General features: G+C 47.4%; 1 protein-coding gene and 1 long non-coding RNA gene across 5 annotated transcripts in view; one reads left to right on the top strand and one right to left on the bottom strand.

The window, feature by feature from the left end:
* LOC138247356 (uncharacterized) overlaps positions 1–10154 on the bottom strand; it is a 48802-nt gene extending 38648 nt beyond the window's left edge. Inside the window, exon 1 of the long non-coding RNA XR_011194465.1 lies at positions 10139–10154. This is a non-coding gene — a long non-coding RNA (uncharacterized lncRNA). The remainder of the gene's footprint in view (positions 1–10138) is intronic.
* A 132-nt stretch (positions 10155–10286) lies between these two features.
* The window catches only part of AXIN2 (axin 2), a 33815-nt gene continuing 21043 nt past the window's right edge, over positions 10287–23058 (top strand). The window contains exons 1-3 of one of the 4 annotated variants that reach the window (XM_069199878.1): positions 10287–10782; positions 16193–17127; positions 21997–22137. In XM_069199878.1, the coding sequence (XP_069055979.1) occupies positions 16307–17127; positions 21997–22137 (962 nt within the window). In that variant the 5' untranslated portion in view covers positions 10287–10782; positions 16193–16306. Of the gene's footprint in view, positions 10783–11687; positions 11992–16192; positions 17128–21996; positions 22138–23058 lie in introns of those variants that run through there. The other 3 variants (XR_011194182.1, XM_069199877.1, XR_011194181.1) reach the window with 3 other exon arrangements.

The raw sequence follows: 23058 nt of genomic DNA, 5'->3' as shown, positions 1-23058 counted from the left end.
ATTTGCGACCGCGTACGCGGTCGCAAATAGAGTCGCAGTTACCATCCACTTGAAGTGGATGGTAACCCACTCGCAAATTGGAAGGGGTCCCCATGGGACCCCTCCCACTTTGTGAATGGACCCAAAAATATTTTTTCAAGGGACCACTCCCTGCCCTGAAAAAATACCGAAACTAAAGGTTTCGTTTTTTTTTTTAAGTGCAGCTCGTTTTCCTTTAAGGAAAACGGGCTACACTTTAAAAAAAAAAAAACTGCTTTATTTAAAGCAGTCACGAACACGGAGGTCTGCTGACTACAGCAGGCCTCCATGTTTGCGAGTGCCTTGACTCGCTATGGGGCCGCAATTTGCGACCCACCTCATGAATATTCATGAGGTGGGTCATTGCGACCCCATAGCGAGTTGCAGTCGGTGTCTGAGACACCGTACTGCATACCAATTTGCAAGGTGCACCTCGCAAATTTTTAAGTTGCTACATCTGGCCCCATGTTTCTTACAAATGCTATTTTCATTGTGGTGTCCTCTAAAGCTGTTCTAAGCATTACAGTCATATCAACATAGTGGAATATTCGTGGCACAGAAACTTGCCCCATAATACTATGCAGGGCATGACTTTTATGACACATTTTCGCTCATAACTCAGCCTGTGGTGATCCTAAAAAAATTGGACCAGCTACAAAACTTTGACCACAGTGTGTTCTTTCTGTCTACATCGTCTCGCGGTCCCCACACTATGTTAGTGGGAACTCCAAAATAATAACCCCTAACATTATCTTTTTAAGCTCTCTGAATGTCTGGAACCTTTGTTTTACAGGTGGGGGAAGTTATGTTTTATGGACTTTGTTTGTAATATCATTGCAATAGGTCTGCTAGCTTTGAAAATGTGTAATCCACTATGCCCTAGGGGTTAAATATATGGTTACACTGCATTATTTTCTACCATTCTTTTTTCATGTGGTTATGCTCTCTAAGGGCTGAGTGTATGGTTACATGACCATGTTTCTTCCAAATGCTATTTTTATTGTGGTGTTCTGTGCTTTGCAGTCAACATACTATAATATTTGCAGCACAGAATGCTTTGCAGGGCATTACTTTTGCAAAACATTGTTGCTCATAATTCAGCCTGTGGTGGTCCTAGGAGGACAATGGGACCACCTTCAAAACACTTTCTGTCTACATCGTATCTGGGTCCCCACACTAGGTTAGTGGGGGACCCCAAAATAATAACTCATCCCACCATTCTGTGTCTTTGAAGCTTTGTCCTGGATAGAACTTTTGTTTTACAGATGGAAGAAGTTATGTTTTAAATGCCTTATTTGTAATATCATTGTAGTAGGCATGCTAGCCCTAAAACACTCTCTGTAGACTAAGTATATGGTTACACTGCATTACTTTCTCCTGTTTTTTTTCATGGGATTATGCCCTCTAGGGGCTAATAATATGGTTACATGACCATGTTTCTTACAAATGATAGTTTTGTTGTGGTGCCCTCTAGGGGCTGTTTTGAGCATTACAGTTTAATGTCAAAAGTTTATTTCTGATAAAGGTTTACATGATAATTGTATATATTTTAATAATCTCTCCTTATCACAATTATGACTATAATTCAGGCCAACTTAACATCCTTATTACACTTTGACTGTTTGAACACTCTTGATATGTTTGGGTGACCTTTCTAGTTTATTTCTCCTCTTGGCTGCCTTGTGCCTTTTTTGGGGTCATTGTATTAGCCAGCTAGCAACTCTGATGGTGGGGTGGTGAAAGTGGTATTCTATTGGTATTAGCATGGCAGATTTAAATTATGATGCTAAATGGCAACATTTAAATTTTGGCTGCAGATAGAGGAAGAAGGTAGATGGAAGTGCTTTAGTTATATGCAGGGCCACTGAAATTATATGGCAGGAAAAGACGAAATTATGAGACAGGGTTGACCAATTTATGTGGCAATAAAAGTCCAGTTATAAATTTACAACACCAATAGATTTAACTCAAGCAAATGCGAGAGCCATTGCATTACAAATGCATGTTTTAATGTTAGTGCTAAGTTGAGTAAAAAGCATCCCCTTGCTGCTGTTGACCAGTGGGCTGCATGTAAAGATCAGGAGGGCAGCATGCGGCCCCTTGACAGGCCATACTTTAAGTATCACTGATCTGAAGAGACCAGCAGCTGTGTTTTGCTGGCGTACTGATATGTTTTTTGAAGAGCGCTTTTATGCAGGGATTTTTTTATTTGCCAATCCAAGTGGTGTCCGTCATCTTGGATTGGTAAACGGGTGAGCAAAAAATAAAGAAAATGGTGCCTGCATCCAATCAGTAGATCTGCACATGAGTAGTGATGTGGTGATGCATTAACATGCATTCATCATTACACATGCACGTCTTCTGAATGGGGCATAAGCGCTATGCATGTGTCGCATCAACAAACATTTTTTTCTTTTTTGCTGATGCTCCATAGCATAGGCAAAAAGCATTTGCTTTTTACCGATGCTGGACTGAATTGGCAAAAGGCATTGGCAAAGCCAACAGGTCACAAAGGTGAGACCAATATACTTCGCCAGTCTCCTGCATTCCACACGTTGCATGCAAGCCCCTTCTTTGTGGTGCAAAGGCGGCCTTCATTTTGTTGTGGTATGAAGGGCCTGCTTCACTCACCTGGTGTTTGAGGCAGAAAGTGTATTTATCTTGAATAAATTAGAAATCTCTTCTCTTGGAGGTCCATAAATCTGCTCTCTAAACTGCTGCAGAGCACGGATAGCTGCAGCATTTGTTTCAATTCCGTGTTCAGGGAAAGTATTTGGCATTGTTAAGCATTTTCCTTTAATTTATGGCACTTCTTATTCAAGGCCTGTAACACATGATATGTTATTTTAAGCACCAGCAACTAGTCCTCTGTGTTATTTCAAAGCCGCATTACATGCAACAGGATTTTTAAATTCTGATAGGAATTTCACGCGTGAGGAATATTTGAAAGATAAAGTATGTCATTCATCAAGATCAAAAATATTGAATGTAATGTACTGTTTCTGGATACCCTAAGCTAGGTGCTGCTTTTCCTCTAGTATTTTGAATTGTTTTCTTTTCTTTTTTGAAAGAATGCTTTATAAAAAAAAAAACATTGACAAAGCCTATAGTTTTGCACTTGCATTAAGAAAGCGAGACCTACTGGTCTTGCCAATGTTTGTTGCTATTGCCATTGCCTTGATGAGTTGCTGGAGCTCCCTGTATGGAAGCGTGAGCATCTGCTTCCTGGTGTAAGTTAGCTTTTCTCCTTCCATTGAGGGCGATAGTCCCTGTAGTTTTCAAGGAAGGGTGTGAAGGGCCGGTAAAGAGGCTCTGCTTGCATTTTAATTTCAATGTTGTCAGGTTTGGGAGAGTTCTAAGGTTTAGGTAGAAAGAATTCCAGCAATAAGTGCCTTCAACTCCGTTCGATATCCTTCCATGGAGCTTAAGTCTGCCTAGTGTACTAAAGTTTGGCTTTCTTAATCGAAAATGTTTTATGGGGCGCACAGACAAATGGCTCATTGGTTTTATTTATTTAATATATCAGGGGAGCGACAGTAAACATGGTATGACAGAGTTTGGTTTAGTAATGGTTGTTCGGCCCGGGGTAGGGGTGAAGTGTGGAAATGGTCTGAGTTAGAGTTGCAGCTGCTGGACTGGGCATCTAGGGTCTTGGTTTAGAAGGGGCATAAATAGGTTACAGGTATGCAAGTTTTCGGGTCGAGCACTGCAGCCATAAGGGGACAGGGTGACATTAGGGGCAGGGAACGGGTGGGACTAGGATTCATCCCATGAGAGCACAGGTCAAAGTGAGGGTTTGGGACTGTGACAAAAGTAAGATCACGGCCTAGAAGAGACAGATAGAGGAACACAGCCGAGACCTGAATGTTGATGTCACCCGTGCACGCCAGTTAGTAGAGGACATCATGGATAGGATTTTAATGAATTCTTACAGCAGTGCAATCAACAGATGTTGCACCTCTTCCTGAGTTTGGTAGGGCTTTAATGCTCCATCATCATCTGTCATAGCAACAGGTTGTGGCATCCAACACAGTGGTAACGCAAAATGATGGGGGACCTTTGCAGAAAGTGATTGGGGGGGCACAAAGTCTTTAATTTCTGGCAGATATAATTGCCCTTGAGTTGAATGGGGCTCCACTGAAGGGCCTGCAGCCCTTTGAAAGGTTGGGGGTCCCCTGCGCTGCAGGGGCTGCCGGGGCCTGCATTGCGCCAGTGATGCAGCAGGTTATGGCTCGCTCGGTGGCCAGCTGGCAAGCAGTGCGGCAGGAAAAAGGCAAAGAGCATTTTTGTGCTAACTACATATAAATGCACCTGCTGTCCCCCCCCCCATCCTCCGCCCAAAAAACGGATGTTAGAATATGCTAGAGCTCTATATAACTTACTTGTCAAAATGGGGAACAAGCGGCTGCCTTGTCTTTTGCTCAACACCGGAATTATGAATATTTTGGAAAGATGGGAAAACTTCAATTATTTTTTGTAAACTGCGATGTGTTCACACGTTTTTCTGTCTCAGTCTGTCTGTGTTGTAACAGACTCAACAAAAAGCCTGTCCGTTCAGGCCGCCGCGCCAGGAAGAAGAAGGCCGAGCCTTCTGGGGGGGCGCTTTTATGCCCCCCACTAGCTCGCGGCGGCCCAAACCGGTCCGGCACCATCGTTGGACCAACGTCCTCAATGCGGCGCTACTTACGCTCCCACGCCTCGCGAGGCATGCGAGCGGAAGACGCAGGCCAGCCCGCGCACAACTAGTGTGAGGATCAGGCCCCCGGCGTCCCTGACCCCTAAAAGGCTGCCCTCCTCCCCCATGTTGGGGGGGGCACTTTTCCAGATTCCCACAGATTTTAATGAGAGTATGTGTGACTTACAGCCTGATTTAGAGTTTGGGAGAGAAAGTGCTCCGCTGTAACAGAGTACGCTCGGTCAAACTGGGGGTCCGCCAGCATCATTTAGAGGGGGTGGACCCTCATTGTGACAGGCAGAGTCTATTCTGTCTTGGTCGCTGATATACACCTCTGATGGCCCGTGCAGTAAGGACAGTCGGAGATGAACTCCTGCCCAATTTAGAGTGGGGGGTCAAATGGCCAGTTTTCACTGTCCATCACTGCCAGGTAAAACATGTAGGTAAGGGGCACTGAAAACTACAAAATGTCCCCACACCATGGTTTTTCGCTTTTCTATTAGTTTTTGCTAGAGAGAAGACTGTATAGAAAGGTTTCGGTAACATATATGATAGAGCTGTATTATTCTATTCTGTCTTTCTTTTTCTATATTTTTATTATTTGACTAAGATCATGTAATAAAGGAGAGAACAAAATTCACGTGCTATTTGTTCTCCTATGGAAATATATTTAGATGGCAATGCTGAGAATGTAAAATGTGATTAAGTAATGTTATTCATAATAACATATTTCATAATTACATTACATGAGATTTACACATTAAGGGCGTCAATTATTTTTTATTTTAATGAATCATAATTATTTTGGAGGGAAGATACATATGATAAACAATTCCTACTATGTCGGCATGTCAGATAAAATGATGGTATAATAAAGAACTCCCATCCCATTGAACTTTTGACCCTCAATTTACCGACAGAACCATGTAACGAACCCTTAGCTCTCTGATCGATGGTGCTTGTAAAATAAGGTCTTTACTAAGTTGCCTTAAGTCTGTGAGCGCTCATATCCAGCCTGAAGATGCTGCCACCTACAGGCAAGCCATGGGAAAAACATTTGTATCCTCCAAAGATGTATCTGAACGATAACCCAGGGTGCACTTTAAGGGGCAGAGGCCCTGGAAACTTTTCTGTATAGAGAATCACGAATAGAATATGTTTTCGCAGGAAGGATTTCATATAAACAAGATGGCTAATAACAACTTAAGAATTTGTTTTTTTTTACATTGCAACTGCAGCCGTGGTGTATAGGAGTATGTCGTGCTCTAAAGGGAGGCACCGGCAAATACTTCATGTTGTTATTGGCCAACCCACTGTCGCTCCAGTTTTATGGACCACAGGGACTGTACTGCGCACGCATTCACCCATCGGGACTGCCTTACACTGATTTTTGGCTGTTGAAGTAATTAAGAACAAGAGACGGGCATCTAACAGCCTTATCGTGTAGTCACCTCGTAAAACGTAACAATGTCAAGGACCACGCACAAGCAGGTATCCGTGCTTTCGCGTCATCCCGCCAGCGCCATTTTGCGAAGACCATCCTAGCATCCCAGTGTAATTACATACTTTAACACACAGCGGTCTGTAAACCCATGTTTAAAAAAAGCTATTTCCTTGATCCACATATTAAAAAGCACTGCCATTTAGAAGTCACATGTTTGCAGTTTAGTGCTATGTTGAAAAATTAAAAACATGATAATAATAAGAAATACTAACTTCCCATTTAATTTTTGGGCCAGGAACTAGTGGGCACATAAAAAGGTTTACAGAAAAAAGGCCCTCGGTATGCATACAAATGGAAACCTTGTGTACACAAGCAAAGTGCATTCCTCTAGCATGTTTTAATACCTAACATGTGGGGGATGTTTAGCAGCACTGTGAGCAACACCACTGAAAGCAGGTTTTATTAATTTTCCCCTGCCGAATTATTCCTTCGGAAATCTGCACCTTTTTAATAGCATGCTTGCATTTCACACACGTCGACAAGCAACAGAAGGAAAGAAGCCTACAAAATAATGTGTCAAAAAGTGAAATCCCTGTTTAACCAGTAGGCCTCGGCAACAGTTCTACGGGCTGCAGCCGTAGCTGCTGTATATGTCTCTTGGTGAGGCTGATTTTTCAAATGAACAATTGCCAAGTTTACGGGGCTTGCAAAATCTGGGGCTGTTGTCGCATCGGCATGTTAAATGTAGTTGGTGCTTAATTTGAAAAAGAAAAGAAATGCAGGGGCCAAAGTTTTTCTTTGGAGCCATTGGCTGGCACTACCTCATTCCTAGGTTGCTGAATACCAAGTATTCTTAGTATTGACTGCAGCTAAGTCTCTTTCCTCCACTTAAGATCTGATTCACCAAATTATTGATGGGTCCAGGTCATCTGAGCAGCTCCATCGAGGTGAACTAGCAAGTGTGGCCTGTGGAATATCCTGACTTATCTGCCCAATGGTCCCTGGAAAAGATCCAGGAACGTACGAACCCCGCAAATCACCAACCATGAGTAAAGCACCCATTTATTCATGTTGTATAACATCAACCAAGCAGCACTAGGCGCACAGGTTGCTCTACCTTGAACAACAAAAGAAAGAAATAATTCCTAAATGCATATGCGGGGAATAATTAGCACAAACAATGAGCGATTATGTCACTTCATCACATGAAGAGCTCTCACAACCTTACTGCGCCTTCCTTTGGTTTCATAACCAAGGTAAAAACGTTGCATCATATATAATTTATGCTTTTAAATGCATCAGTTAGGGTGTATATTTTCATAATTGAATCAGGTCCAGGGATCACAGAGGTTTGCCATCATAATACGTTTTCTGACTGCGTGAGAGGCCTACAAAAGTAATGATGAAGTGGATACTTTTTTCCGATTCAAAAATCTTTGATATATTAGTTAATTAAAACCATGGCAATGAATATAAGGGAAAATTGCAATTAAGACATTATCACAAATGGAAATGTGAGAAGAACATATAAGTTATTTTGCTTATTATAAATAACGTGTACTTTCCACATACTGGGGGTAGTGGACCTTAAAAACTACTCAACATGGCATTTTTTTAAAGGGATACTTTGGTTTGGTGCATTTAAAGAGGGTAGTTTTGTACAAGTGAAGTAAATGTTCTATGTCATAATGCTAAGGGACGTAGGATCTGACAAGTGAGAGGTGGCTTACATTTGTGGCCTTGTGAATATTTAGAAGTCTGTTTCTCCCTTTTCATTTAGATATGCTGATCCCTCTGTTCTTCCATCACACTACAGTTGTTCCTCTTTATCTCTCTGGAGAGTCATTTTTCATCCCTGTCCTCTCCATTTGTCACTGTTTTCCTGCCTTTCTCCCTTTTCTGCCTTTCCCTCTGACTCTGGGTCAACCATGGATGAAATATAAGTCATGGTTCCCATAAAGTATGGTATTGTGCACCACGTGGACCACCAGTACTAATAAGGCACTAAACTTCAGTGCTTTTGGAAGGTATCATGTTGAGAACAAGCACAGTGAAAATCAACTGCTTGCTCGCACTGACCCCTACTGCGCCTCAAACAGACACATCTAGGTGAGAGCATAGATCAGTCTCGCTACAAATTCTGACACTGGCGTCTCCACTGAGCCTTCCCTTAAGGTTACTGATTTGTGAGCGTGTTTTGTCTTCTGGACTTAGTCACCATTACATTTCACATGGGCTACCACGCCTAAAACCAGCAACTTAAAATAAAAATCTCATCCAAACTAATTAGCTTGACGTTCCAGTGGTCAGGTTACACATATTTTGTGGGTTTCTGAAATTTTACAATGAGATTTGCATCACCCAACTAGAGCAATGTTTTGGTTTAGAACTGGTCAGAGTCTACAAATGTATTTTTCGTTGGTTGGTCTGAGCATATTTCATTTCAAAATTATAGCTAGGTAGCTCAAAACTGCTGGGAACTGATCCTCTGGTTTCAGCTCTACCAAACATGATAGTTTACTATATGGAAATAGTTCATCACTAGGAATTTTAAAAATTTGTCTTTTAAAATCTATAGTTTCTTGATTCACCTCAATCCAAAAATAAATTAGGCTCCATGCGGTTTGATGATTTGTGCTCCTTGTCCAGTTCTTCAATTTTCTTAACTCAGCAGCTATGATTTACGTTATTACATAGTATGTTAGATAATAAAGTGCCAACTTATATCTCATCTTTGTCTTTGAAGACCATCAAGTCTTCAGAAACGTTCCAAGGCATGGTCAAAGAGGACAACAGCTCATGGCCCCCAGCATTCAATGGGCTCCCTGTGAAAGTTACCTTTCTCTCGTATTTCCCTATCCTAACCTCTCTCCCTCTTTTCTGCCTACCTCTGTCTCATATCTTAATAAAGTTTGAGCCCTGTGCAAGACATATTTTACCTGTTTTTGTGTGACCCTATTGCTGAAGGATTAGCATGTGGCCTTGAATTTGCACAAAATGGGTAAAAGAATCCAAGGTTGTTCCAAACAGAGGCTCCTCAAATATGTCTTGCTCATGGCCCCAGTATCCTTATGATAGCACTTAACGACCTCATTGTCCATCTGGCAAAAGCCCACCCAAAGGGTGGACAGGTCCTGCCCTACAGATAAAGCAGATTGGGGGAAGGGGTGGTCAGGCCCTAGAGTAACAGAGCACTGTCAGGGGAAGAGGTAGTGGTTGCCTCATGCCTGTATGGTCTGTGGGCATGGGGGAAAGATTTCTTGAAAAGGGCATTTTTCAGGTTGTTTTTAAAGTTGTTTAGGCTGAACAGTGCTATTAAGTCATGTTGGTGGGCGTGTTACTCTTAGTTGGCCTGGAAGATAAAGCTAGAGGGCACACCAATTTGGCTTCACAATGTCTTTTGAGGACACCTCCTTGTGCATGATGTACAGTACAAGTGGGAACACAATTTTACATTAGGAACAGCACAACGGCACTGTGTTGTATGAGGGTGCTACATGCGTAGAGACAGGTGTCGAAGTGGGGATCAACGGTTAATCTGCTTTTCTAAAATACCGATGTGAAGAAAATGTACGGAGCTTTGCCACACTGCTGAATCTAAAAAAATCTAAGAAATTGATACAATGACCTCAACTATCCCTGAAACTTGAAGCAGCTTTTTAAAAGTAAATGAAATGGACATTAAGTCGCTTTGTGCGTAGCGGTGTAGTTTCAGAATACAAAGCAGTGCATTTTTTCATTGTATGTACATGGGTGCTGGATTGGGTTCTGAATAAAAAAAATGCACACATTTTAATGCATGACTTGTGGACGGAGGTTGCATTGCAGAATAAAAGATTAAGAAAGCCATTATATAAAGTCCCTCACTTGAATCTTTTGCTATGTCTGTCCACTATATATGTACTTCGTAACACTTATAATTTAAAAGTTCCCCAAATTACCATAAGGTAAAGTTACAAAAAAACACATTGAACTTAACAGGACAGATGTAAAATGCTCACTAGAGAAAGAATGCCGTTTGAGTATCTCCTGCTGATGGAGGCCCTTCCTGGCAAGCATCTGCCTGGCTGGGAAGCGCCCGCCTGTGCCTTTAAGGCCAGGGAAGGTTTCTGATTGGCGCGGCTGGATCACTCGGCGCCCTGACGTTCCAGAGCCCCAGGGAGTTGGCTGCAGACTGACGGGCTTTGATCAGGTCCTGGCAGCTGCTCAGCAGCCGCTATAGGCCCTCTTTGCGCCCGCGCCCCTTCCCGCTCCACAGTCCAAGAAACGACGAGGAAAAATCCCAAATCATCGCTGATCGAAAGCAACCTTCCGATTACAAGAAAAGCGGCCCTCTTCACCGGGAATGACCTAAAGGCTGATTTTTCCGGGACGAGTTCCTCCGACTCTCTCACTACGCGCCTGCTAGGGCCTGCGCCTTTGATGTTTGCAGAGTTAAACCCTGAGCTCAGTGTGTGCTGGAAGAGCCTGGAGGACATTTGGGTACATGGAATGAACTGCCTGCTGCAGGACCTGCTTTGGCAGCAGGAAGGGGGCGATCTGGGGGCTCTGAAGTCAGTAGGAGCCCAGCACACCCCCTCCTTCCCTGTGGATCATAGTCCTGAGGACCCCTGCATCACCGGAGGAGCCAACTCCTGCAGCCAGGGTACGTTGCATGCCTGGAAACCCTGCTGACGGGCCTCTCTCTCTGATCTGCTGCCTTTGAAGCTTGGAAGGGAAGCTGCACCGGGGCCAAGTGGTGGAATCAATAGGGGTTTGTTAGCGCTGTCTGTAACGGTTGTATTTTTGTTAATCATACGATACAAGAGGCAAATATTTGCGTTCATATTGTATGCTGGGGCATCCGTGTATGTATCGATGTCGTGTTGTTAGCGTGAATAGATTCTAGTCGCCCCCAATACAGGGTTGTTGCCAACTGACAGTTTACTTTGCAAAGCAGCTATGCGCGTTTGCTGGCAGGGTAGGGTGGTAAGAGGAGGTGTGTTTTGAATGTCATTATCGGAAGTGTTTACTACGACTGCCGTCTCTTCGGCTTTCGAAAGGGGGACTTCACTGCAACCCCAGGCTACCTACTGCGCAGGAGAGGGTGCAGGACCACGCTGCCCCGTGCTTGCGGCATTAAGGATCAGTTTGATGTGTTAGTTTGTTTTCCTGCAAAAGAGACTGCTTTCTCTCAGCCATTGGCACGTTATTTTAAGGACGGGTGAATTTGTGGTGTTTCAGCAGCATATTTGCAGGCGTGTCTGCATATAGAGATATGTTGTGTATTTGCAAGATATGGGCAAACGAGACTCTGTCCTTTGAAGTTTGTGGGGGGGGGGGGGGGAGCATAGCCTTGTGATTTTGCAGTTGTGGATAAAATGCGTGTGTCTCCTCCGTGTAAGAGTTGATTTAAGCCCTGCTGGCTAAAGCTGGCCGTTTCCTTACATTTTCTTCCAAAGGTGGGATGTGTAAGAGAGCCTTACACCCCCCTCTCCTCCTCCCACTCCCGCCCCTTCCCTCTATCCCCACCTCCTGTGATCTCTAAGAGGCTCTGCACACTGGGAGAGGGGTCTAGTTGTTGCACAGGACTTGGAGGAGAGAACCCAGGCTGCTGGAGACACTACATACTTTTGGAAGGGAGCGTTCTGTGCGGACCCTGAATTTGAAACGCAGATTTCTTTCCACACGCGCTCACCCTGTATTTTTGTACTGACTTTTCAAGGATGTTGACTTTGTGCCTGGCTCCTGGTGAATGGCTTTTTTGTTCCTGCACCTAATGAGATGTGCTGGCTTCGATTATTTGATTTTGGGACCATCTTTTGCTCATTTGTTGGTGTCTGCAGAGGAGATGAACATGCGCGGACATTTTAAGGTAATTCTGACCCCGAGCTGCTCATGGAATGCCTGGGAACTAGGGGAGGTTGTGTGTGATAGAGAGGGCAGATTGTGGGGTTTGCGACTCACTTGTAAGCTTTGGGTGGTTAAGGCGGTTCGTGGGCGTTACGGTACTCCAAGGATTCAGAGCACGTGCAAGCCTGGGGTGCCTTGAACTGCATGTTATGTGGAGACTTTTACAATAGGCAAGGCTTCTGATGGGGCTAGCGCTAGGTGGGGGAGACCCCGTAGAAGAGCCTCGAGGTGCTACAATTCGTCATAGTGGGTAAGGGCGAGAGTGTACCACCGAAAGTAGTTATGGATGAGACTATACTGTGGAGCGAAACTCAAATAAACCCCCTTGGATTTCTCCGTAGCGGCTAAGGGTGGGAGTGTGCCGTGGAGAATAGTTAGGGTGAGACTGTACCGGAGTGAGGCGCAGTGTAACTCCCTTGAAGTCTTCAGGGCTTACGTGTGAGACGGTAGAATGCAAAGTGATTATGGGTGATACTTTGGTTTGGAGTGATCTTCCTTTGCCGTATATTGAATTATTCTGAGTAGTATGGGCGAGACTTCACTATGGGATGAGACTCCATTAAAATCACTCGGATTTTTCATGGTGGTTATGGGTGCCTGTGTCTTGAACTGAGACGGAGTCGACCTCGCAATTCTTAGGTGTTTTTTTTTTTGGGGGGGGGGGGGGGTAGAGGGCGCAGGTTTACACTATAATGACGAGTCCTGATAGCAGGCAGCGGGTTTCAAGCCTCTTCGGCAGAGCTTGAAACCTTCCTAGGTTTTGGACTCAGTCCACTGCAGGGTCCTTGGTTTGGGCGACGGCGAGAATGGTCACGAAGAAAAGTAGGAATGATATCTCAGTGGGTTGTTGGTCGCGGCAAAGATCTGGGTAAAACCCGCAGGTCTCATTTTCCAGCAGGGTCAACTCGGCCTTTCATCTTTACGGTTTTGGCACGAGTCTCTTGAAGTAATAACATGCTTTAATCAAGTGGCGCTGCAGTCTGTCTGAGCATGGAGTGAATGGTGCCTCCCGGTGGGGCATCTGAGTTCCGCGATGCTCGGCTCTTGGCTCTGGGGTAGGAGGCGAGGCACCTATGGCAGCGTGTAAGCCGTGGCGAGTCGGCCACTGACACTCCAGCCCGTGTACTCAGTGGCCCGCCTTTCACCTCGAGGGACACAGCGAGCGAGCCAGGATGTTCCCAAAGAGAGTATACAGTGGAGATGCTCGGCTGGTCAAGGCGCCTATTGGAATATTGTTGTAATAACTTCAGGGTCGCATTTTTGACGCCCAACAAACCGGACCAGGCCTTTATGGTACAGTGAGATGTTTTTGCTATAATAAGTATGTGTGCGTGACCATATCAATGTATCGGATTTCAAAGTGCCTCGTGGCTCACTGGACACTAGCAGGGCACCCTAATAGCACGTGATTGCAGACTCGGCCTCCCAGAAGGGCGCCTTACTACTGTGCTTACTCGGCGTCTGCCTGTCGGATCATCGTATCTCGTGTGCCATAGTGACCTGAAGCAGCCGAGAGGTGAAAGAAATACAGCAGTCATCTTTCTCTTGACAGCTGCCGTGTCACCACCCAAAAATAACAACGACCTGCCCTTCTCGGCACCCTGGATGAATGTGAGTCTGTACCTGTGGGTGTCACGGAACCCACATACTAGTACGGCATATATCCCCGGGTGCCTGGCCGCACTTTAAAACGGGGGAAGATGAAGGGAATACGAGTTACAATTCTGATGTCTCATTATGTAAACTAGTGCATTTCAGTTAGTTTCTCGTCCTTTTTTGCTAAAGTTAAGGGCCCGTGGGCTGAAGCTGAGAACCGACAATGTGCGCTGTGTTTAAACAACAAACCTGACCATTCTACGAAGTTCAAAAGCCACTAGAGGCCGTTCTTGATGTGCCGGGGTCGCTAAATAACAAGGCCGCTGCCTAATGTTGATTCCACTTTCCGCGCCCTCACACTCTGCCACTTTATTTCACTCTTTCGGGCTCTTGTTCATCCTCAACACTGAACTAAAATGTATTTGGCTCATATATGTTAGGAGTTCCCCTTCTGCCACGACACTCTCCAGTGGCATCCAAGGCCAGGCTCTCGGGGCGACTGCAGCTGCAGGTACCGGGGATGGGCGTGCAGGCGTCGGGGACATGTCTGCATAGCCGTTTTTATCCGCGGGAGAAGTCCGTGTTCAGATGTTTGTGTTGAAATGTAGCATGTACCCAGCACTGCCTCTGCCGCCCATCGGTGTCTGAGCGCGTCTCACATGTGTGTGTCAGTGTCTCTGCATTCGATGACTATTCGTGTCATGTCTCTGGCCATCTAGTATTTATTTGTGCCAGTTCTACTGTGCCCGCCGCTGTGTGTGCCCGTGCTGCCCATCTCTTATCTCTGCACCCGATGCCAATCCGTGTCAGGTCTCAGGCCACTTGGTATGATTGTGTGCCAGTGCCACTGTGCCCTCTTCTGCGTGTGCCCGTGCTGCCCATCTGTATATCTGCATCTAGATTCTTTCCGTGTCGAGTCTCCGGCCACCTAGTATGTATGGGTGCCACTGTGCCGATTCTATATGTGTCCGTGCTGCCCATCTGTATCGCTGCACCTGATGTCTAGCCTTGTCGTCTCTCCGTGCCTAGTAGGATAGTGTGTGCCTGCCCTCTTCTGTGCAGTTCTCTGTGTATGCCACGCGCGCCCGTGTACATTCTACCCACACGCTGGGTGTGCCCTTGCCTGGGTACCCGGTGCTGGTTCCAGGATCTCCGCGCCCTCCCTGCTCTGTGTGCCTTGCACGCGTGTATCCCGCCTCCTGTGCCTGCTTGTGAGATGTGTCTGTGTGCGCTGCATGGGGCTCCCTCTACCTGCCCGCCTGCGAGGTGCACCTAGCCGAGGGCAGCCGCGGCTTCCGTTTCCGTCCAGATCCCTGGCACCTGCGTGTGTGCACTAGCATGTACACTGTGTGTGCCCGTTCCCGTGCGCTGTACATCCGGTATGCCAGCCTCTTGCACAATCACTCCATCACACCCTTTACCATCGGCGATGCCACTATGTCTGGCACGAAGTGTGCATTATTGTACCAGGGTGTGCCTTTCTGGCTGCCCCTGTACCATCCATAGACTCTAGAGGATCTTCACGCCTGTGCCTGGTACATGCTCGCGCTCTGCCGAGTGGTGCACGTCGGGGCGCTCGCAGAACAGTCTCTAGCGCTGCCTGTCCAAGTTACGCGTATTCATGATACATATAACGTGTGCCCACCTGCTTGGTCAGATCATTGATCGCGGGATGCCCTGCATTCCTGTTGGTGTGTCAGCATTCAGCTCCTGGTACCCCCCTCGGTGGTTCATTCCCGGCGCCTCCCATCTCCTGGGTCACCCCGTCACCTTCCCCTGCCTGCTGCACTTGGACGACCGACTCTGATGACAGGACGGTGTATGCCTGGCTTTTGCGTATCCCGGAGCCTCTAATGCCGTATTTCTCATTTCCCAACTTTGAACAACTCTTAAACTAGGGTAGAATGCTCCGTGGAAAGATTGGAGCCCGGGTACACTGTCTGTAAATGTGGTGTTTTTTCCCTTATGTGCTTGTTTTTTTCAGTGGACAGTCTGCGCAGCTTTCCCCATTCAGCTGCGCGCCCCTCTCTTGTGCGTTCGCAATCTCCGCTCCCCCTCCACTCCATACTGAAGTAATGAACTGAGAGAAGTGTGTTTGGGAGGGAGAGAGGGCGAATGGGAAACAGATGCCCCGGGAGGCACTTTTTTGTAGTTTGCCTTGAGATAATCTGCAGAGAAGAAAGGCAGGGGCGAGGGAAAGAGGGGGAATGTTACCAAATTGGTTTCACCTGTAAAACACACGGCTGATCCAAGTTATAACTCGGATTGTGGATGTGGTAACCAGAAGAGGTGGGGGAGCGTGGGCTTGGGATGTAATTGCATTTTTCCCTCATGAAACCCCGTTTCTCACCCTCCTGCTGTAGAAAGTGACCCTATCCCTTCACCTCGCCAGAGCGCCTCACCTGTTTGTAGCCTCATCTGATAACCGCTGGTTTGCATTGTAGATGGCTTGGCATGCTTTTATTTGACTTGTGAAGACTTGAAAAGCCTGTTTACGTTTTGCCTTTGATGTTGGGGCGGATCTGGTTTGGATTAGATCAAAACTTTCTTTTTTTTTCTTCTTTCAGAACGGAGAAGGCTCCGAAGGATCCCTGCTGACTTGAAGAGGGGAGGGAGAGACGGGGCCCAGATCACTGTGGAACTTGAAAAAAAGGACGCACAATAAAGGACTCGCGAGAGCCATGATTAGTGCTGTGCTGGGCACTCGCCTCCCAGATCCCAGCAGCAGCTTCCGCGAGGACGCCCCGCGCCCCCCTGTGCCAGGGGGTGAGGAGACGCCATGCCCACCGCCGCCACTGGCCACCAGAAGCCAAGGCGGCTTCGCCAAGGCCATGCCGCTCTCCTCCACGCCCCGGAGGAATGAGGACGGGCTGGGGGAGCCCGAGGGCAGCGCCTCCCCGGATTCACCCCTCTCCAGGTGGACCAAGTCCCTGCACTCACTGCTGAGCGACCAGGATGGGGCCCAGCTCTACCGGACCTTCTTGGAGCGGGAGAAGTGCGTGGACAGCTTAGACTTCTGGTTCGCCTGCAATGGTTTCCGGCAGATGGACATCAAGGATGCCAAGACGTGGCGGGTGGCCAAGGCCATCTACAAGCGGTACGTGGAGAACAACAGCGTGGTCTCCAAGCAGCTGAAGCCTGCCACCAAGACCTTCATCAAGGACAGCTTGAAGAGGGCCACCATCGACTCCACGACCTTCGACCAGGCGCAGACGGAGGTCCAGACCTCCATGGAGGACAACGCCTACCAGATGTTCCTGACCTCCGACATCTACCTCGAGTACGTACGCAGTGGCGGCGAGAACCCCGCCTACGCGCACATCGCCGAGCTGGGCCGCCTCAAGGTGGTGTGCGGCTACCTGCCCACCTTGAATGAGGAGGAAGAGTGGAGCTGCGTGGAGCTGCGGAATAAGAGCCTGCCCTCGGCCCTGGGCCTGTCCAGCAAGGCGCTGAGGGCCACCGCAGACCTGAGGGCAGCAGAGGCGCTGGAGAACGCGTACAGGTGAGGTTGACTGGCATGCTTTCAGCTTTACGGTTGTTCCTCTGCTGTTTGTGGCTGTAGTGTAACCTGTTGTCCGGTGTTTCATCACTGCGCGGCTCACCAGTGTGGCGAGCAGTAATGTGTCAGGTGCGGGGTGGGGCTCACATCTCCACAAGGATGCAGGCACAGTGGAGGCAGTCTGGGAAGCTGCGGGGTGTATGAGAGGAACTGCACGTCTCACAGACAACAGGCCTGACCAGGAGTCTGGAATAGGGATCCAAAGTGGCGATATTAAAGTAGAGTGTAGACTGGAAGAGACCCAATTTTTTTGTTTTGGGTTGTCTTGAGCAGTGAATAGAAAGAGGGCCCCTTCCTTCGGGGTATAAAGGTTGCATTAATTCCAGAGGCCTGCGGCAGCCACCAGGGAGCAGTGGACCCGGATACTGTTTGGGATGGTTGCTCTGGCAGGCTGGGGTATGTGGCGGGTGGATGCGTCTGGGGAGTTCCTGTGCGCCGTTTGTTGAGCATAGAAAGGGCAGGGAATGATCCTCTGAGCGAAGAGCCTTATTCAGACATCACTGCACACATTTGAAAATATGACCTAATGCGTCAGTATCGGTGTAATGGGGAGACTCAATACCCCAATTCTCCACCCTCGGCAAAAAAGAAACATCTGCCCTGGCTCATTGTCAATTGCATGGCCGTAGCTTCAGCTGATTATCCAAATGTGTCCCCTAGGTCGACCGGGTAAACATGGGAAACTAAAAATAAAAAGAACGTTTTACTTGTGACAGTAGTTCAGGGCTCGGATTTCAAAGTTGTTGAGTTAGTTTCTGATTTTTTTCTCTTTTAGACAACCCTGAACAAAAAGTCTTGCATGCTTTCATGTCGGCTGCTCGGGAAGGGGGTGGTAATATTAGACAGTCCTGATCTCAGGGTGCAGCTGGGCAGCGCTGGTTTCCCGCTGGCTTTGATTTGATACAGTCAGAGGTGGGGCTCATCTGCGTCCCATTACTCCCTCCTCGCCCCCTCCTCCTCCGGGTAGTATCACACCAGTGAGTACGCTGCCTCCTGCTCGCGCTCGCACATGGCCCTCTGCTGGCTCCAAGAGCTTCCTGTCCTGTCAGAGCTCCAAAGGAACCCACCCGAGATGCTGCGCTCCCATCCTTGCATCGAGGCGCAGTGCCCGCGGAGCTCGTCTTCAAGGCACAGTTAGTTTGCGGGCGCAGATCCACATGTTTTTGCATCTTTGGACCCGTGTTAGAAAAAGTGTTACGGCGCAACCTGGGTAGTAGCTTTTAAGCTTTATTGGTCCAATTTGCAAACTTCTGACGCCTCGACACCCCCTCCTCCCGGCTGAATTCCAGCTTCCAGGATGTAATGTTGTATAAGTGGTTCACAGCTGTGATGCATAATACAGCGACATGTTTGTTTGTACAGAGAACACTTGGAGAGAGATTTGTCCAGGGTCAGATCTTATTACACAGGCGAAGAAGCCACGACTGGAGCTCCCTAGTTCAGTCTCTCTTCAGAAGGTAACCCTAGAAAGCAGCGCCCCTGTTTTCTGGGAAATGTGAACAAGTGCGATGGATGTGAGCGCTGCTCTGCGATTGCAGAGGCTGTAAGACTGGAGAAAGGTGTCTGTTCACCATCTCAATAACTGTAGCGCGCATCACGCTCGTCTGAGCATCTTACTTTGTTTGGCTGCCAGTCCAGACTGCTAAGTTCTTTGATTTCAATAGCACGCGGGCGGTCTCCAGCTCTGCCCCTGATCTCTCTGCATCACTTCTCTGCGCTGTCTGTACCAGACTTTATCACACTGAATACCTGTATTTCTTCCTGCTGTTGCATACTGTTCTTGCCCTCTCTCTGAAACAATACCATGCTTGCTGGTGTCGTTTATGGTCACTGATGTTAAAGTGTTGGGGGAGATGGGGGGGGGGGGGGGGGGTTTGGATCAGTTACAAGGATTGAGAAACTATTCACGACACGTCGAACTTGTATTCCCATCCCGTTTCTTTCCACCTGTCACCCTGCAGTAGCGCCTTTCCGCCTGTTTCACGCAGAGGGCGCCATCACACCGAAGGAGCCTTTTGCGTGAGCTTCCTCCTACTTTTCATTATTGTATTTATTTATATACATATTGATGCTAATATGCTTTGGAGGGAAAGTATTTTAAATGCAGTGGTTATTATGCTAATGTGGGCGCTAATGGAGCCACTGTGTACATATCTGCTGCTTGACTGTCACTTAGTAGGTTGGACTGGCTAAGCTTTTCATCCTTCGTAGGTCAGTCACTAGCAGTTTGTTGTTGTTGGGTAATGAGGAGGCACCTTTTTGAAAGTAAAATACGAGTTCGATGTTTCTGCAAAATCCTAGTCTATGTTTCCAGTTTGATTTCGCTGTGTAAAGATGTAGGGGAATGTTTATGACCGCACATTTGTATGTTTGCTGTTGGAGCAGTATGCTTTATGTGATCTGCTCTCGTTTTAAGACTTTATCAAGTCCACTTTTGATCTGATGGGTTTCGTGCGTTGTCCGTTCGCGGTTATGTTTTCATCTTGCCCGTGTTGGAAGGGTGGCGTGGTCCAGCCGGGTCTGTGCCCCAGACCCCTCCCTGCAAGGCCTGGGCTAGAAGCACTGGGCCACCGGGCCGTCGTTGAAAGGCTTTGCATAGGCGCTTGGCTGCCCCAGCCCTGCAGAACTTCAGAAGTAGCAGTTTCGCCTGACCAGGACGCATTGCTTTGAGGCCCAGGCGTATCTTCCAGGTGTGTTATCCTTAGTGAGGCCAATGAGATAAACTCTCTGGGCTTGGATAGACGGTGTCCTGCTGGGATGAAGGGAGCCAGCGGACTATTCAGAGGCATCACACTCGATTTTAAGAAATCTCAGCGACCCCACTCGCTCAGTCTCTCGTGCAAAAGTCCACCTCGAGTGAGGCCTGCACGGCTCAGCCAGGCTGCTGTAGCAGAACAAGGACTGATCACACCCGAGAGCCCCTTCCCATCCGCCCCCGCGCTCCACATTTCTCTGCTTAGGCCCCCTTTCCTAAGGCCTCCCGTTTTTCCTGCCAGAGGAATGCTACGCAGTGGCAGCACTCGCGGGGATCCAGTGCCCGTACAAAGAGGGCGAAAGTGGGCACCCTAGGGGCAAGGGGTAAATAAAGGAGACGTGTAGCGAGGCGAAGAAGGGCTGCGCCCCATCGAGGCAGCTGTCCTGTTCTTTTCAACAGACACCTGTCTGTCACCAGGGCCATGAGACCTCCATACATGTGCCGTACGACCAGACAGCACTTTAGATGCCGGGATGTTTGCGCTCGCGCGCACAACGTGAAATTACAAGCCCCAGGACGTAATTAGATTCTGGCTAACAATTTCACGTAAAAAAGTACGGGGGCACTTGGCATGTGTGATATACTACACATTGTTGTGTCGACAAGCGGCTTTATGCCCCAAATGATACGTTCCATCTTCTCAACCAACAGCGCTTTACTTCTTGGCACTTGTAGACCGTTCTCGTGGTGTAAGTATGATCCTAACGGGCTGCTAATAACTGGTTAGTACTGTGTACACTACGAAAGCCCCTGCATGAACCCAGCTTCACCGACACAGATTGGCACATAGCTATCAGCACTTTGCATGCTGGGACTTTATTATATGTGCACACACACGATATTAAAAGGGGGGGGGGGGTTAGTATATAATGGATATGTTAAGTGTAATTTGCCTGCCCCAGCGAACCCCACCACACTCACACTGAACAAAGTATGCATATTAGTAGGAGTGCACAGGCAAGTAAATGTTTGCTTCATTTAAAAAATACCCCCCCCCCCCCCAACTGAGAAATTCACCCCCACCCAGATCCTAAGGAAACCATTGTTAGGTGCCTGTGCTTCGCAACCCCGAACCACACTCCATTAAACAGCATACTTTGTATCCACCTGGAAACGAGTGGGGACCTCTGCATATTGTATGCTCTCTCCTCACAGACCCATTCGGATCACCAGCTTTCCACTGTCCCTCCCTATTATCCGTCGTATCTTCCTCATGTTTAACCCCTACCCTGGTGTTTTTTATAGTTTTTCTTTTTTTTGTTGCTTGGAGATAAATCGGGACTGGACATGTGAAGAAGGCATCCCTTTCAAGAAGCGGGTCACCCTAGGATTATTATATATAAAAAAACACCACTGTTGAGTTCTGTTGGCTGGCGTGTAGGGTTGTGTTGTGCACCACCCGGGCTCTGCCTGTCCCGCACTTATTCACTATCCACAGGTTTTCTTTTGGGACCAAGGAAGAGGAAAGTAGTGTAACAGATCACAGAGCTTTCATCTCTCCGGCTTGATTTGGATTTGGACAAGTTGAGGGTTGTTTAAAACTCCACAACCGAACCTGTGCAATGCAGATACACCCTCACCCCGGGACACCACATTCAGAACCCTGTTGTGGTATATGCTGCGCAGTTGAAACGTAATCTGCGGTAGAATGCCACAACCTCAGCCACCTTCCAGTGGTTGGCACCACATTGACATGCCCGCTCCATCCACTATGACTTGACTTCCAGTGGAAAGATTTGCTGTTGTGATGTCAGTCCCAGCCAGCTTGGGTGTTCGTGGAGGCACCTCGAGGTAATGGCTGGGCCTGATGTGATATTCAGGTAAGGGGTTTAAGGTAGTGTGGAGTGCACCACAAAAGACATCAAGCAAGAGTTTGCCATTTTGTGATTCCCTAGCTATTGAGAGGTTTGGGTAGACACACGAGGAGTTGTGAGGGCTGCAGGGAGCCTGTCGGGATCTGAATCATTGTTTTGCCTCTCTCTTATTCAACTTTCTTGAGTTGTGCTTTGCCTCACAAGGAAGCTTGTTTTCTGACATATTCTTCTCCTTCCCTCCAGGTCCTTTAAAAGAAATGATCCAGTGAATCCATACCATGTGAACTCTGGCCATGTCTTCGCACCAGCCACAAGCGCCAACGACAGCGAGGTCTCCAGTGATGCTATGACGGATGACTCCATGTCCATGACGGACAGCAGTGTGTAAGTACTGACACGTCACTGGCTAATCAGTGCCGCACCCTCCAGTGACGGAGGCCTCACATGTCAATATGTAACATTTTGAACCCTTCTCAGCCATGCGCCTTTGTCAAATTTGTCTTTTAGTTTGGAAATGGGCTGGCTTATCAGGAAACGGGAAGTCTTTGTTAAGCTCATGACTCTGGAAATCCAGAGTGGCCCACCGCAGATCAGTGGCGCTGCCTGACATGCAAATTATATTTCCCCCAGTCCTAAACCGCCTTCAGAGGGAGTGAACTTTAAGAACCCCAGTCTCCTCAAACCTAAGTAAGGTTTCGTTTTGACTGCGACCATCATCTTCAATTGGTACAGCAGCCATGTGATTTTCCTTAGATGGGCACAAGTGTACATCTGATCCCTTCTGCTGGCCCTAATATTCACACTGAGACAATTCTGAAGACCTATGGAACTGGATCCTGATGAGAAGGAATATAATGATCGCTACATATCAATTGCACTGATGGTGTTAAGGCGAGGCGGGGAATAGTAAAGTGACAAAAGCATGGCCCTAAGCTGTGGTCTTTTATAAAACAATGTTGTCCTAAACAGACAGCACAAGATCTACGTATTCGATCTTTTATTCAAGAAAAACAGTGTTAGGTTCTGAGAGTTCAAGCAAAAGCACACAGTCTCAACGCAACTCTTGAGACGTGCCTCTCAGTCAAAGACGTCTTTAAAAGGAGTCCATGTCATGTCGCAAGTTTTAGGGAGCCGCTGGTATGTAGTGTCATATCAAAAGCTTTAGTGTGCCACTGGTGTGTAGTGTGTGATACGCTCTGAATACCACTTCTGCAGCCTTGGCCTAAGATGGTGTCTGAGCACCTCCAGAAAATCTTCATTTTGAAAAAAAATTGCTCGTGATGACGGCAAGTCTTGCAAAAGACG

Source organism: Pleurodeles waltl, chromosome 7 (assembly GCF_031143425.1).
Source record: "Pleurodeles waltl isolate 20211129_DDA chromosome 7, aPleWal1.hap1.20221129, whole genome shotgun sequence".
Classification (NCBI taxonomy): Eukaryota; Metazoa; Chordata; class Amphibia; order Caudata; family Salamandridae; genus Pleurodeles; species Pleurodeles waltl.
The sequence above is the reverse complement of the archived record's forward strand: the minus strand, read 5'-3'. Positions and strand labels throughout refer to the sequence as shown.